General features: G+C 44.2%; 1 protein-coding gene across 4 annotated transcripts in view; it reads right to left on the bottom strand.

Moving 5' to 3' along the window:
• TMOD1 (tropomodulin 1) overlaps positions 1-16,547 on the bottom strand; it is an 88,982-nt gene that overhangs the window by 40,937 nt on the left and 31,498 nt on the right. For all 4 annotated transcript variants that reach the window (XM_018052202.1, XM_018052205.1, XM_018052203.1 and 1 more), the window contains one exon: positions 7,151-7,307. In XM_018052202.1, coding sequence (XP_017907691.1) covers positions 7,151-7,307 — 157 coding nt within the window. The remainder of the gene's footprint in view (positions 1-7,150; positions 7,308-16,547) is intronic.

Below are 16,547 nucleotides of genomic sequence, written 5' to 3'. Positions count from 1 at the left end.
TACAGAATAGCATAAATTATTTAATTCTGGTTATAAAAAATTGCATGTGTGCATGCTAAGTTGCTCAGTTGTGTCTGACTCTGTGTGACTTTATGTACCCACCAGGCTCCTCTGTCCATGGGATTCTGCACGCAAGAATACTGCAGTGGGTTGCCATGCAATCCTCAAGAGGATCTTCCCGACCCAGGGATTGAACCCACGGCTCTTATGTCTCCTGCATTGGCAGGCAGGTTCTTACCACTAGTGCCATCTGGGAAGCCTGAAAAATTGCATACACACACACACACACACACACATATATCTTTATTCATGCAACATGTTTATTGAGTTGCAGTCAACCCTGAATATTCACTGGAAGGACTGATGCTGAAGCTGAAGCTCCAACACTTTGGCCACCAGATGTGAAGAACTGATTCACTGGAAAAACTCTGATGCTGGGAAAGACTGAGGGCAAGAGGAGAAGGGGAAGACAAAGGATGAGATGGTTGGATGGCATCACTGACTCAACGGACATGAGTTTGAGTATCTCCCGGAGGTAGTGAAGGACAGGGAAGCCTGGCGTGCTGCAGTTCATGGGCTTGCAAAGAGTCAGACACAACTTAGTGACTGAACTACAATTAACAATTTATTGAGTCCTTCCTATGTTCTAGGTACCTTTCTTGGCACTAGGTGGACAGCAGGGAACAGTTTACTGTTTAGTGAAAGAGGACAGGTAACAAGCAAACATGTAAAGATAACAGATAGCACTAAGCATCACAAAGGAAAATAAAGCCAAGCAAAAGATTAGGAAGTTCCAGGCTGGGGTGTGGGTGAGGTGGACTCTGCTCTTTGGGATAGGGTGTTTCAGGGAAGATGATCTATGAGCTGGAATTCGACAGAGTGGGGAAATGAGACCCTCAGATCAGTGACAAGATGAGAATGCCCACTTTCACTGCTCCTACCCAACTGTGTACATAAAGTTCTAGTCGAACTGAATGGACAAGAAATAAATGGTATCCAGACTGGAAAGGCAATGGCACCCCACTCCAGTACTCTTGCCTGGAAAATCCCATGGATGGAGGAGCCTGGTAGGCTGCAGTCCATGGGGTCGCTAAGAGTCAGACACGACTGAGCGACTTGACTTTCACTTTTCACTTTCATGCATTGGAGAAGGAAATGGCAACCCACTCCAGTGTTCTTGCCTGGAGAATCCCAGGGATGGGGGAGCCTGGTGGGCTGCCGTCTATGGGGTCACACAGAGTCAGACACGACTGAAGCGACTTAGCAGACTGGAAAGGAAAACGTAAACTTATCTCTGTTCTCAGATGATATGATCTTATATGTAGAAAACCCTAAAGACTCCACACACAAAAAAACAGGGTACAAGATTAACGTATAAAACTAAGCGGTATTTCTATACACCAGCAATGAAAAATCTTAAAGGGAAACTAGAAAAATAATTTCATCTACAATAGCATCCTAAAGAACAAAATACTTAGGAATAAATTTAACCAAAGAGGTGAAGGATTTGTACAATCTCCTGCATTGGCAGGCAGAGTCTTTTATTGAGCTACTTGGAAAGCCCACAAAACACTGCTGAAAAAAATTTAAAAAGACCTAAACAAGCAAAAAGGAATCCCAATTTTAAAGATTGGAAGGCAATATTAAAATGGTAATACTGCCCAAAACAACCCACAGCTTCAAAGCCATCTTTATCAAAATCTCAATGGTCTTTTTTTTTTTTTTTTTGCAGAAATAGAAAAGCCAAACCTCAAATTCATATGATTGTAAGGGACTCCAATCAGTCAAAAAATCTTGATAAAAACAAAGTTGGAGGATTCAGACTTCCTGATTTCAGAACTTACTATAAGATTAAGCAATGTGGCACTAACATAAGAACAGACATACAACACAATGAGGTAGAATTGAGAGTCCAGAAATAAACCCATACATTTTAAGCAAACTGACTTTTGATGAACTTGTCAAATCCATTAAATGGGGAAAAATAGTTTCTTCAAGAAATGGTTCTGGGACAACTGGATATCAATAGGCAAAAAGATAAAGCTGGATCTCTATCTCACACCGTACACAAAAACCCAACTGGAAACAGATCGATGACTGAAGTATAATAGTTAAAACTATAAAATTCTTAGAAGAACACATAAACATAAATCTTCATGACCTTAGATCTGGCAAAGTATTCCTAGATATGACAAAAAAGAATAAGCAACTAGAGAAAAACTGATCAACTGAATTTAAAATTTAAAACCTTTGTGCATCAAAGGGCATCATCAAGAAAGTAGAAAGACAACATATAGAAGAAGAAAAAATATTCAAAAATCATGTACTTTTAGTATTCGGAATATATAAAGAACTTTAACAACTCAACTACCAAAAGAAAAACAACCTATTTAAAAATGAGCAAAGGGCTTATAGACATTTCTCCAAAGAGGATATACAATTGCCTCTCGGTATCTGAGGGGGATTGGGTGCTCAAGTCACATATAAAATGGCATAATATTTGCATATACACACATCCTTCTGTATACTTTAAATCATCTCTAGATTATTTATACCTACTACAATGTAAATACAATGTAAATAGTTGCAAGTGTGAGACAAATTCAAGTTTTGCTTTTTTAAAATTTGTGGAATTAAAAACAATATTTCTGATTCATGGTTGGTTGAATCCATGATACAGAACCTACAGATATGGAGGGTCAGTTGTACAGATGGGCAACAAGCACATGACAAGATGCTCAACAACTTTGGTCATTAGGGAAATGCAAATCAGAATTAGAATGAGAGACCTTCTCACAATCGTGATAATGACTATAACAAAAATCAAAAGTTAAAATGGAAACTAACAAGTGTTGGCAAGGATGTGGAGAAACTGACCCTCATATATTGCTGGTGGGAATGTGAAACAGTGCCGTTGCTTTGGAAAATAGTTTGGTACTTCTTCAAAAAATTAAATGTAGAATTACATATGATCTAGCAATTTCGCTCCTAGATATATACCCCAAAGAACTGAAAACAGTTATTCAAGCAAATACTTATACAGGAATGCTCATAGAAGCACTAATCACAGTAGCCAAAAACTACCAAAATGTTTATCAATGGATAAATGGACAGACTGGGGAATATCATTCAGTAATAAAAGGGAATGAATGAGTCTTGAAAACAATATTCTAAGTGAAAGAAGCCAGACACACAAAGTCACATATTTTATGATACAATTTAGGGGAGATATCCAGAATAGGTAAATCTATAGAAACAGACTGGTGATTGCCAGGGGTAGGGGACAGGGGGCATGGAGAATAGCTGCTTATTGGGTACAGGGTTTTATTTTGGATGACAATGTTTTAGATCTAGATAGAGATGGTAGCGACACAACGTTGTGTATATACTAAATGCTACTAAATTGTTCACTTTAAAATAGTTAATGTTATGTGAATTTAATAATTTAAAAAAAAACAACTGCTCACTTTGGCTATTGACTGAGAATAATCTGAAATGGGGCCAGGATGGAAGCCAAGAGATGGCTGATGGTTAGGAGTCTCCTGCAAAAGTCTAGATGACAGATGATAGTGACTTGGACCACAGATGAAGAGGGATGGGAAGTGCAAAGAGAAATGTCCACAAGGATATTCACTAAAATAGGACCAGGGGACCATCTCTCAGTGGAAAGAATTACTTCTTTATTACTTAAAATGTTTACAGCAAAGATCAGTTACCTATATAAGCAGAACAGGCAAAAAATCATCTGGGAGATGTATAATAACTTTCACCAGAGGTGGATCTGGGAAAGGGCAAAAAGGGCGAAAAAGAAAACAAACTGTGAAAACAGCTGATGCAGTGACTAGGATGAACATTCAGTAAATATTTAAGACTTTAGTTTATTACACTACTGTAGCAGGTGCCTCCATAGAGGTGGTGACTCAGATATCACAAGACTCAGACTTCTTCCCTTCCTTCATCTTACTAGTTGGGATATGGCTATGCTGACTGGAGCTTCAGCAGCCAGCCAAAAGAACCAGGAGGACAAAGATGTATTGCAAGGATGGCAGAATGAAAAACTGGAAAAGCTCTTGATTCCTAACCCCAAGAAAGATGTCTTACCAACCTTGGAATGCCTAACCCTGCAGCTCTACTAAGTAAAAGAAAACTAAATATTCATCTTAAGTCTCTTTCATTTTACTTGTTTCTCTTGCACATGGAGCCAAATCTGCATAATGAAAATAACCTGCTTGGAACTTTGTTCTGATTCCCCCACTTGAATGAGAGTGAAGGAAAATCCAAATTCCTCAAGATTTTGCACCAGTTTATGGCCCCTAGTACATCCTGCCAGATCTTGTAGTGACTGATATGCGATTTCCCCTCAGCCTAGGCTCCCTCTAGGCCCGGTGTGGGGCAGGTGCTCAGCAGGGCTGGGCTGAATGGCCCTGAGTCTGCCTTTTACAGCTGGAATGTCTCCTTCTACACTCTCTCTGTTGAGACCCGTACTTATTCAACATACATGGACTCCAACAATCATCATGTAAATATTTTATGATGACGATGATGCTGGTGGCGATGATGTTAGTGATGATAAACCTTTTAGGCTTGTCATTATTGTAAAAATAGAATAAATTATAGCTACCCTCCTTGGGTCAGCCTGGCCTTTGATGAAGGCACTCAGGCTCTGGGAGTCTGGAGAGCTGTTCCCGGCTCAGGGCCAGGTCAGCATTCTGCGAAGGGGCAGCAAGATTGGTTGGTGTGCAGCCCAGATTCCCTCCCCATCCCCCATCTCATCTCCAGCTCCTCCCCTGGGAGAGGGAGGGCTACACAAGGGAGCAGATGGCAGCAATGACTCACCAAATGTCCACCCAGGCCTGTTCTTGACTCTCACAGCCTTGCTTTCCCCAGTTTTCAGATGTGTAGGTGGGCTAATGGGAGTTTCAAGACCCCTCGAAATCCAAAGATTTTTTAAAATCTTTACCTGCTGCACCTGAAATCACTCTTCAAGGCACAAGTACCTTGCTTAAAACAAGCTTGCACCTATACTCTCAGCCAGGCACACCTAGGCTTTATGGTCCAGGCTCCCTTCCCCTGCCTGCCACTCCAGGATGCCTCAGATCACACAATTTTTCCAAAGCTCTGTGATCCAGATGTCTCCTGGGCTTCCCTGACCTTCCAAGTTTTTGGTAAAATCTGGACTGAGCTCCAACTGCAAGCGCTGGGTGGCTTGACATCCTCCCTGCAATGTCCACCCCTTCCTGCTCTTTCATTTTATTATTTATCAGGCAGTTACTCTGTGTACTGGATTGTGCTAACACAACAAGGCATGCCTGCTCAGTTGCTCTGTTGACATAGGGACAAAGCCACAGACAGGGACCCTTGGCTCACCATGCTGACATCCTTGGGGGGTGACAATGGAAGAGGCAAAAAATAAAGAATTACCCAATTAATTAATTAGAATTAATGCTTTCATTCAACAGCTATTTACTGGGTGCCTACAATGTGCTAGGGTTTATGAGGTACAGGAATATAACAATGAACCAGACAGGTGTGGTACTAGTACCCATGGAGCTTATATTCTAAGGAAAAAGTCTACAAGGTCCATTATGCATGTGATCAATTTGAACGCATTACTTTTCACTTTCATGCACTGGCGAAGGAAATGGCAACCCACTCCAGTGTTCTTGCCTGGAGAATCCCAGGAACAGAGGAGCCTAGTGGGCTGCCGTCTATGGGGTCACACAGAGTCGGACACAACTGAAGTGACTTAGCAGCAGCAGCAGCATTCATTCAGCACCTCTCTCTTGAGCCCTGCTGGGTGCTGCAGGAACTGTGTGAGCAAAAGTGTCTGAGTGCCTGCCTCATGGAGCTTACAGGCCGGTGTGAATAAATTGTTCTGAAGAACACACAAAGGCTTCTGAGATGGAGACTAACTGAGGGGGAGTTGAATGGATGGAATGTGCTAACCAGTAGGGACAGGAAAGGCTTTCCTGAAAGAGGAGACAGTACAGTTGAGACCAAGAGGGTAATAATAGCTGATACTGATATTGCATTCATGATGGGCCAGGTGCTGTGCTAAGTGCTATATATCTATATCTATATCTATATATATATATATAAAAACTCAATCCTTAGAACACCCTCAGGAGGCTGGTAATATTCTTTTCGTCACCCCCATTTCACAAATGAGGGAATGGAGGCACAGCAGGTTTAAAAATGTACTTGAGGGAATTCCCTGGCAGTCCAGTGGTTAAGACTCTGAGCTTCCACCACAGGGGGTGCAGGTTCCATCCCTGGTCGGGGACTAATAATATCCCACAAGCCTTGCAGTGCGGCCAACAAACAAATGTACTCAAGTTCACACAGCTAGTAAGGGGTAGTGCCAAGATTGCAGCCAGAGTAGACCCAGCTCCAGTCTATGCTTCTAACCATCACATCTCTTACAGAAGAGGGGAGCTAGCCCTGAAGACAGCGTGGAGCCAGACAGAGGACCTGCATTCCAGGCAGAAGGCATCTGTGCAAAGGTCCTAAGGTGGACAAAAGCTGGGAGTGTCTGGGGAACAGAAAGAGGCCTGTGGGGGCAGCAGGGCAGTGAGCAAGGATGAGCACGATCCCAGAGGACAGGAGGAGGGTTTGGAGTGTAGGGGAAGTTCTGGAAGGGTTGGGTAGTCGGGGTGCCTCTCTGTTCCCCGACTCTGGATGGTGTGCCTTAGGCTGGGGCAGAGAGTCACGGGGGACGGATGAAGGAAGGGGAGCTGCAGCTGCCAGAGAGAGGGGCTGTGGGGAAAGAGCAGGGACAGTTAGGGTAGGGAGAGGGTATCTCTTGTTTCTGGTTGGAGGGCACAGACTTTGTCTGGGCCTCATGTCCTGATATCATTTTAATAGTTCCTTCCTTCCCTTTCAACTGTATCAGGTTTGGATGAAGAGTAATCAGGACACCCTAGTTAGAGGGGACTTAGGGGGAAGTGTTTCGGGCCTGGTTGAGCCCCAAACTTCGCTAAATCTACCTCACACATTGATGCTTTTGGAGCTGGGCTGTAACTTTGGGCCAGGCAGGGATGAAGGCAAGGCGGCCCAGTCACATGTGGCCCAACACGGGGCCTGGCTTACAGCTGGCACTCAGTGATGCATGGAGGGGTGACGTACTCAAAAGCACAACATCGTCCAGTACCTCGCTTCTCCCCTGTGTAGGGGACCAGATCTTCTCGGTCCTTAAACTCCTTTGCTTGCTTTTCCAAGTGATCCAAGAGCTCCTCCCTTCTAAAGGGGCCTGTGGGCGCCTTGGTGGTCTGATCCTTCTGCCTCAGGCCCGCGGGCAGCAGTGCATTCTACAGTGGTGGTTGCGGGGCGGGTGCAGAGAGAGAGAGAAAGAGGGAGAGAAAGAGAGAGAGCAGTCAGCTGCCGAAGACTCGCATTTCTCCAGAAACTCCTCACTGAACCACGGGAGCGCCATCTAAGTTGTTCATTCACAGGTAAGGAAACTAACACCCTGGGGGGGGCAGGGACTCGCCGAGGTCACGGAGAGACACATGAGGTCACGGCAGACAGGGGCCAAGCTCGGCTAGGACTCAGGTCTCTTAACCAAACCCGTTCCCAGTCTGGAACATTTTATAAAGGCATGAGGGTGAGGGTCAGCTGACCAGGGGCCAGGCACAGCAGGGGGCTGCCAGAGCATCTGCTGAGGGGGAAATAGGATGACATTAGGGTTTGGATGCATGAGGGTATTTCCAGCCGCTATGTAGAAAGTAGCTGGGGAGAGAAGCAGCCTGGAGGGGGCAGACTGAGTTAGGGCCTTGGATGCAGAATCAGGGAGGAAGAGGCAGGCCCCCCAAAACAAGCAGAGAAAGCTGGGCAGGATGGCAGGAAGGGCCAGGCAGGCTGTCAGGCTGCAGGCCCCAGTTGGCCCTACCCGCTGCTTCCTACCCTCCTGACCGTCGTGCTCATGCACGCTGGCTGTTAAATATTTTGAACGTTGCCCTTGGAGATGGGTCTCTCAAGAAAGATATCGTCAACCAATCCCCGTGATTTCTTCTTCAAACATGGGCAGGCTTCTAGGTGTGGGCTCACTACGAAAGAAGGCTCCTAATCAGGGTGGATTTGAATCACACGGGTTTCACTTTAACTCAGTAATGCAGAGATTCAAAGACACTCATGGCTGGAAAGGATGCTCAGAGATCAGCAGCCACTGCACACGCACTCCCTTCAGGAGGAAACTGAGGCCAAGGGCAGAAAAAGACTTGCGCAAATCTAAAACTCAAATCAGGCTCCTTCTGCAGACTTGAGGGAAGAGGGAAATCTTCTGGTCAGATCAGTGCTCTCCCCCGCCCCCGTTCATTCAGGGAGGTCGGGAGGATCCCAGGAAGGGTGATGTGAGCAGAGTCTCACCTCATTTCTTGCTGCACTCCCACACTGGACAAATCAGAGAGCCATTCAATGTCCCATCTCTGTACCATTCAGTAAGAACATGCATCTCTTCAGTCACCCACTCACACTCCAAATCCTTTCCTAAATGCCCCCTCTGAGAGGAGAATGCTGTCTGATACATGAAGAGAGCTCTGGGCCTGGCACATGGGGGGATAAAGCTTGGGAGGCAAATACTACTGTTTGGCTGCAGTCTGATTTATTTTTTACAGGATAGTTTACCACTGTGCCATTTCCATAAGAGCAGTGGGTGCGAGATCAGGACACTGAGTGTGAACCCAACTCTGGGTTGAGCAGGGCCTGGTACAGACATCAGTATCAGTATATACCAGGGCTCAGAGAGTGGGGTGGTGTCCACGCAAATGGACTTAGGCCACAAGTCAGGAGGGACACCTGGGAATTGGAGAGGACATTATGAAAGAATGGCCAGTAGGTAGAAAATTGAGCCTTGATTGGTTCGTGGGGGATCGCCAAGAATGTAAGTGGTGCCACAGATGCCCCAGTTTTCCCTGAGCAGCAGTCCTTAGACACTTTCCATGTGATGATGGTCCATGGATGAGCCATGTCCCAGGCGAGATAAGACTTCCTGTGGCTACCTGCGTGTGTCCACTCAGAGTAACTACATCTACTATAGCTCAGCTGAGGGGACAGCCTACCTGTCCTGCAAACGTCCATCTGTGATTACCCGTGATGAGCAACCAAATTCTTTGTGACATGCTGGCACCTCACAGTTGACCCCACCCCAGACGTAAGCCCTCACTTGGAGTAATGATATCTTCAGCACTGTGATCTTGGGCAAGCCAACTAACCTCTTTGTTCCTCCATTTCCACAGTTGTAAAACATGAATGATAGCCACTCTCTCAGAACTGTTGAGAACACTCAATCAGATAATGCAGAAGAGTGCTCAGCACACAGTGCCTGACACAGTGAGCGCACAAATTACCGCTGATTATTGTTGCTGCTCTATGATCAGATAAAATACATTTTGCCAGGAGGTAGGCTACCCAGATATGTAGGCTGGACATGGGATGTGTTATCCAAATATGTCTTAGAATTCAAAAAATGAATATATGCAACTATAAAATGAATTAAGCATGTGAAGCAAGTGGTTCCCAATGATCCCCACAAGGGAAGACCTGACAGATTCCTGTTACCATGAAGGATTTTGATGGTGGTGAGGTGCTGGGGTGCATTCTAGCCTCCAAAAGGATCAGTATTGTGGTGGTAAAAACCCACGAGGTTGTAACTGAGGGGAAAGGGGTTTGCAAACTTATATCTCTTTTTTAATATATCTGATAGAGGCCAGTGATTTGAAGTCGAGTTTTTTCAAAATTTTGGTTTTTGGTGTCTACACGAGATAATGAATGTTCACTAAACTTGTGGTCATTGTTTCATGATGTATGTAAGTCAAGTCATTATGCTGTCCACCTTAAACTTCTATACTGCTGTATGTCAATTACATCTCAATAAAACTGGGATGGGAAAAGTAGGGTTTTCAACCTTGGCACAGGAGAGATTTGGGGCTGGATGGTTCCTTGTCAGGGGAGCCGTTCTGTGCATCCTTGCTGTTTAGCAGCATCTCTGTCCTCTGCCTTACATGCCGCTAGCACGTCTCCAGGTTGTGACCACCAAAATATCTCCACACATCCCCAGATGTCCCCTGTGGGGGGCAAAGTCACCCCTGATTAAGAACCACTGTGTTAAACCTGAAACCCATCTCATTACAATACGGGAGTAAAGATGCTTTTCATGTGTTTTAAAAATATTACTTATGTGGCATGTTAAAATGTAGTTTTATTTATCTTCATTGAAAGCAGTTGATTTTTAAAAAACAAAAACATAACAGGCTTTTTCTAACAATTCTCTGCTTATTGAATCTTTAAAGTAAATACTGGGAGCATTATCCTTGTTAGGAGTTTATTTTCATTCCATTAAATGGTACGTTTAGTGAAATATAACATGATTTTCAACTAAAACCATAGCCAGTTGCATATTTTTAAACTCTTGATTATTTATCATTTTAACTTGTTTTCAAAAACAGCATATGATAGAAAAAACAGCATGTGAATTCACCTGATATACAAGAATTAACTCAAAATAAATAAAAGACCTAAATGTAAGAGCTAAAACTATAAAACTTTTGAAAGAAAACAGGCATAAATCTCTGTGACCTGGATTAAGCAATGGTTTCTTAGATATGATTCTGAAACAAAAAGCAACAAAAGAAAAAATAAATTTGACTTCACCAAAATTGAACACGTTTGTGCTTCAAAGGAAACTAAGAAGTAAAAAGACAATCCACCGTTTGGTAGAAAGTTATTACAAATCATATATCTGAGAATGATCTAGTATGCAGAATACATAAGACCTCTTAACTTAAAATATAAGACAAATAACAGAATTTAAAAGTGGGCAACAGATTTGAATAGACATTTCTTCAAAGAAGATATAAAAAATAAGCACATGAAAAACTTCTCAACATCATTAACTAACAAGAAAACACAAATCAAACCCAGAATGAGCTATTACACTTCACACCCTTTTGCCCATAAAAAAGATGGGTAGAAACAAGTGTTGGTGAGACTGTGAAGACATTGAAACATCCATACACTGTGGTTCAGTTCAGTCACTCAGTTGTGTCCGACTCTTTGTGACCCCATGAATCGCAGCACTCCAGGCCTCCCTGTCCATCACCAACTCCCAGAGTTCACTCAAATTCATGTCTATCAAGTTGGTGATGCCATCCAGCCATCTCATCCTCTGTCGTCCCCTTCTCCTCCTGCCCCCAATCCCTCCCAGCATCAGAGTCTTTTCCAATGAGTCAACTCTTCGCATGAGGTGGCCAAAGTATTGGAGTTTCAGCTTTAGCATCAGTCCTTCCAATGAAGGGAAATGTAAAAAGTGTATCCCCTTTGGAAAACAGTCTGGTAGTTTCTCAACAGATTAAAAACAGAGTTATCGTTATGAGATAGCAATTCCACTTGTAGGTAAACCCAAGAGAAATAAAAGAATAGGTTCACACAAAAACTTATACATGAATGTTCATAGTAACCTTAGTTATAATAGCCCCGAAGCAGAAACAACTCAAATCTCTATCGATGAGTGGATAAAGAAAATGTGGTATATCCCTACAACAGAATACTGTTTTGCAATAAAGAGAAACGAAGTGCTGGTGCATGCTACATCATAGGTGAAACCTTGAAAACATCATACTTAGTGAAAGAAGCCAGTAGTAACAAAGGACTACATGATGTCTGACTCCACTAATACACACTGTCCAGAACATCAAATCTATAGAGACAGACAGTAGATTAATGGTTGCCTAGAGAGCAGGAAGTAAAGTGAATGTTGTTCAGTCATGTCCAACTCTTTGCAACCCTATGAACTATACAGTCCATAGCATTCTCCAGGCTAGAATACTAGAGTGGGTAGCCTTTTCCTTCTCCAGGGATGGAACCCAGGTCTCCCACACTGCAGGCAGATTCTTTACCAGCTGAGCCACAAGAGAAGCTCAAGAATACTGGAGTGGGTAGCCTATCCCTCCTCTAGCAGATCTTCCCGATCCAGGAATCAAACCTGCATTGCAAGGGTCTCCTGCATTGCAAGCGGATTCTTTACCACCTGAGCTATCAAGGAAGCCCCAGAGCTGAGGAGGATGGTGAGAAATGCAAAATGACAGCTATCAGGAACAGGATTCTTTCTGAGGTGATGCTAAGTCGCTTCAGTCATGTCCGACTCTGTGCGACCCCATAAATGGCAGCCCACCAGGCTCCCCCGTCCCTAGGATTCTCCAGGCAAGAACACTGGAGTGGGTTGCCATTTCCTTCTCCAATGCATGAAAGTGAAAGTGATGTCGCTCAGTCGTGTCGGACTCCCAGCGACCCCATGAACTGTAGCCTACCAGGCTCCTCCGTCCATGGGATTTGCCAGGCAAGAGTACTGGAATGGGTTGATGAAAATGTTCTAAAATTGACTATGATGATTGTTGTATATCTCTGTGAATATACTAAGAAACACTGAATTGTATACTGTAAATCAGTGAATTTTATGGCATGAGAATTATATTTCAAAAAAGGTGTTTTTTTTTAATGTTACTGAAGGAAAAATTACAGAAATGGCCAATGCAATACATTAAGTGCCCATAGAATGCTAAGAACACAGGCTCTTTGTGTGTCAGTGGCCAAAAATGATGCTGAGACTGGGCAGGCTAGAGCTGGCCAGATTTAACGTGGCGTTTTGTTTTAAAGAGTGAGGAGCCACATTATGTAAACTAGTCATGGAGGCGTTATATGGGTTAGAAAATATTGCCTTAGATCTCTTATAACTATTAGAACCTAAAACTGACTCTCAGACCCAGCCATTTAATTGGTAAAGAAAGAGTTTCCACAACATTTTGTCATCACCTTTAACCAGGAGAATATTTGCTAAACATGTTTGTGTAGAAATGTATCTTTTCTTAAATTCCTTCCTCATTTCACAAACACTTATAGGGTGAGTATTACAAAGCCAGGTAGTGTGCTAAGACACAGGGCCAGGGCCCGACCAGGGACGCCGTAATCTGGAGTAACTGAGTAAACAGGGAAAGCAGGCTAAAAGGAGAGAAAAGTCTCAATTACAGCATGTATGCAAAACAATGAATTATTTTAGCTTTTAAAGTTAATCAAGATGCTAAAGTGGGGTCCACTTTACTGAATAGCAAAGAATAGTTGATAACTAGCCTCTACATTGCTGTAAAAGTCATATGCGTCCATGGTGCCTGCGGGTAAGTGGAAGCATCTAACCCTTTAAGGCACTTAAGTCTCGTTTTCCTAATCTTAACGTCTGCACAGCGTAAACTTGCTGGGCATGTGCTTTCTTTACAGTTAGTTCAAAGGGAGGCAGCTGTCTGCTTCTCCAGGACAGATGTCACTTCTGCATGAGGCAATCCGTATCTACATGCACACATCACACGTACACACATCTTCACTCCGAAGGCCAGTGGATTAGGGTGAGATTGGCTTTGGGAGATAGCGTTGGGGTATACGACTCTGAGCATGCCTGCAAGGTCCTTACTTACAATTAGAAATTTACTCATGTGAGGAGGGCAGTGGGTAATGTATGGGTGATGTCTCTGTTATCTCCAAACAGGAAAGTTGGTGGTGTTGTTTTGTTTTGTTTTGTTTTTAATTTGGCCAAGCCATGTGGCATGTGGGATCTTAGCTCCCGGACCAAGGGTCAAACCTGCATCCCTTGAATTGAAAACAGAGCATCTTAACCACTGGACTGCCAGGGCAGTCCCTAGTGTTGGTTTTAAGGAGGGAGAATTTCTAGGTACTCTCTGATCTAGCCAAAATATAAAATTATAGCTGTTTTACACTTGGGAGCGAGGAGGACTGTGGCACACTGGGGATTTCAATGCCTCCACATTACCCAGCTCTAGCTAAGAATTGCCGTGGGTGGTGTTATTAGATCTGCTGATCTTTATGTGAAAGCTCTTGATTTTTAAATATTGACACATGATCCAAATATTTTAAAAACAATGTTCAGACCAAATAAAACACAGCTGGAGGCCAGTCTTAGCCCACAGGTTGCCATTTTGCCATGTCTGATCTGAGTTCCTATGAGACTGAAATTCCAGACAGAGGAAGTTAAGATACTCATTCATTTATCCCTCAAATGTTTGCTGAATATCTTGCTCATTTCAGGCTCTGGGCTAGAGGAAGAAAGAGGCAGATACATCTTTTTTTTTTTTAATCCAGAGGTTTAAAAAATTGTTTTTAATAATCATAAGAGGTAAAACTAAGCAATCTCTTCCTGTACTTTCCTAGTTGTAGTTTTTTAAATGGCGATTTTCTTTTAAATGTTGTAAATTTCAAAGCTGGATGTACAGCTTGATAGGTTAGTATCTTTATTTAGTTTTCTCACCCAAGCTCTGGAATACAGCTGCCCAAAGGATGATGGAAACTTTGACAAATCCTCAACTGCACTGTTAGGAGCTCTAACACCCTGTGAACAGGTGCAGTAAAGGCCAAATATTAAGTATCTGCACAATTATCACTGCTATAGATAGTTGGGGCTACATGAGGAGCCATCTCGGCTACAGCCACTGCAGGTTGGTTAGCAGAGTACATGTGCCCCATGCATACACACACAGGCAACACATATGCGCGTGCATGCACACGCACACACACACTCAATGTGTTAAAAGGATCTCAGGTTGGCAGCTCAGAGCTGCAAAGCCTGGAAGAGAGCCCCTGAGCCAACTCTCTCATCTCCAGTTGGGTAAACTGAGGCATGGGAAACTGAAGTCACTTGCCCAAAGTCACACACCTCGTTAGTCACACATCCAGGAAGGCTGAGCTGATATATAGGTGACATGTACATAACTAGTATCTCAAGGATCAGTATGGCTGTCTTCAGACTGGTGGTTCAGCATATGTACAACCTGATTCTTCACAGCGTATCTCATGACACAAGGCAGGGCCAAACCTGTCCCTCCTGGTGTTCTCCTTATCCTCCTTTTCTGCCTCACGTTCAAGGAAGATGTTCCATTTCCCTGCTGTTGGGGGGACACTGGGCATCCTGAGACAATGAATGAGCGATCACACTCCACAGGGGCTCTCAGATGGCGAGACACACACAAGTGTGAGCAGCTTCCTTCACCTGGGGCTTCCTGCAGGAGGTGGTTCCTGAGCTGAATGAGTCCCAGGGCACAGGCAGGAAACAGCCAGGTGAAGAGGAGAGAGAAGAGGGAGGTTACCAGGGGACAGAAAGCACAGCACAGAGGCTTGGCAGAATGAGAGTGCCTGACTTGTCAGGGGAAGGAGGCTGAGGCTACAGGGTTCAGAATCATCTTTGTCCCGCAGGCACCAGCCTAGTTCAAGCCATGGTATTTCCTGCTGAGAGCATCAGGGTAGCCTCAGGCTGGCTTGTGTACCTGACCTGGCTGGCTTGTGTACTGCACCCACTTGTGTGGCTGACCAGCTCACTCCCCAGCACAGTCACAGATACTCAGCACCTCCACTAACCCACAGAATCATTATCAAATTCATCAGCCTGGCATGGAAAGCTTTTTCCTGATTTGACCTCAACAAACTCCAGCCTCCCCATCTTCTCGCTTTAAGTATTCCATGTTCCAGCCACTCCAGGCTGCTCCGCATTCCGCAGCCTCGCCCCACACCATCACCCTGCCAGGGCATCACTCAAGCTATGCCCTCTGCCTGGAATTCCACCCCTCCTCCCCCACTGCATTCATCCCTCAAAGCCCTTCTCTCGGGCACCGTGTCCAGCCTTTGCAGTGCTCCCCACACCGATCTGGTGATTCTCTTTCCAACTACCCGGAGGCATCTTGCCAGTTCTTATATAATACTCCTTCTAATTTGTCTTGGAGCACATTTATGCCATATCCCTCTCCCCAAAGAGACTAAATGCCCCTCGAAGGCCAGCTGAGATATATCCTAGTCTTCTCTGAATCCCCAATCCCAAGTAATAGGTGCTAATGTGTTTTGAATTGTCCAGAATCACACAGCACTGATGCTCCAGCAGGGAAAAGATGGTATTTCTTAGACGCCCTTCAGATCAGCATCACACCTGCTACCCTGAGATGTTTGCTGGTCTACCCAACTGCTGCCCCATGCAGCTCTGGGGAAGGGGAAACATTATGAAAGGTGCTAGAGTTGGGGTGCCCACCATGGGGCCAGAATTTACTGATGGAGATTTTGGGAAATGCCGAACTAGAGAGTAAGACCTTTGTAATGTTTCCTTCAGGGATCTGGATTTGGTTAAATTCCTATCAGCTCCTCCATCTCCCCCTCGGAACTTTTGGCAGAGCAGAACATCAGGCCATAAAACTGGCAAACTCAGAGCGACAGACTTCAAATAGTCCCCAATATCATGTCTCCCCTCTCTAGTAATAAAAGCACTTCACGCTTGGCTGTACAATGGCCACCACGGTAAAAGACTACATTTCCCAGGCTCCCTTGTGGCTAGGTTGAGTCACAGTATGAGAATGTCCAGTGGCGATTTCCAGTAACTTTCCTTAAAAGATACTTGAAAAATGGCCTTTTTTCCTTTTCTCCCCACCTCCCACCCTTTCCCTCTATTCTAATGTCTGGACTGCAGTGATTATGGCCACCACTTTGGACCATGAGAATGGGGGCTACACCTT

Source organism: Capra hircus, chromosome 8 (assembly GCF_001704415.2).
Source record: "Capra hircus breed San Clemente chromosome 8, ASM170441v1, whole genome shotgun sequence".
NCBI lineage: Eukaryota > Metazoa > Chordata > Mammalia > Artiodactyla > Bovidae > Capra > Capra hircus.
The sequence above is the reverse complement of the archived record's forward strand: the minus strand, read 5'-3'. Positions and strand labels throughout refer to the sequence as shown.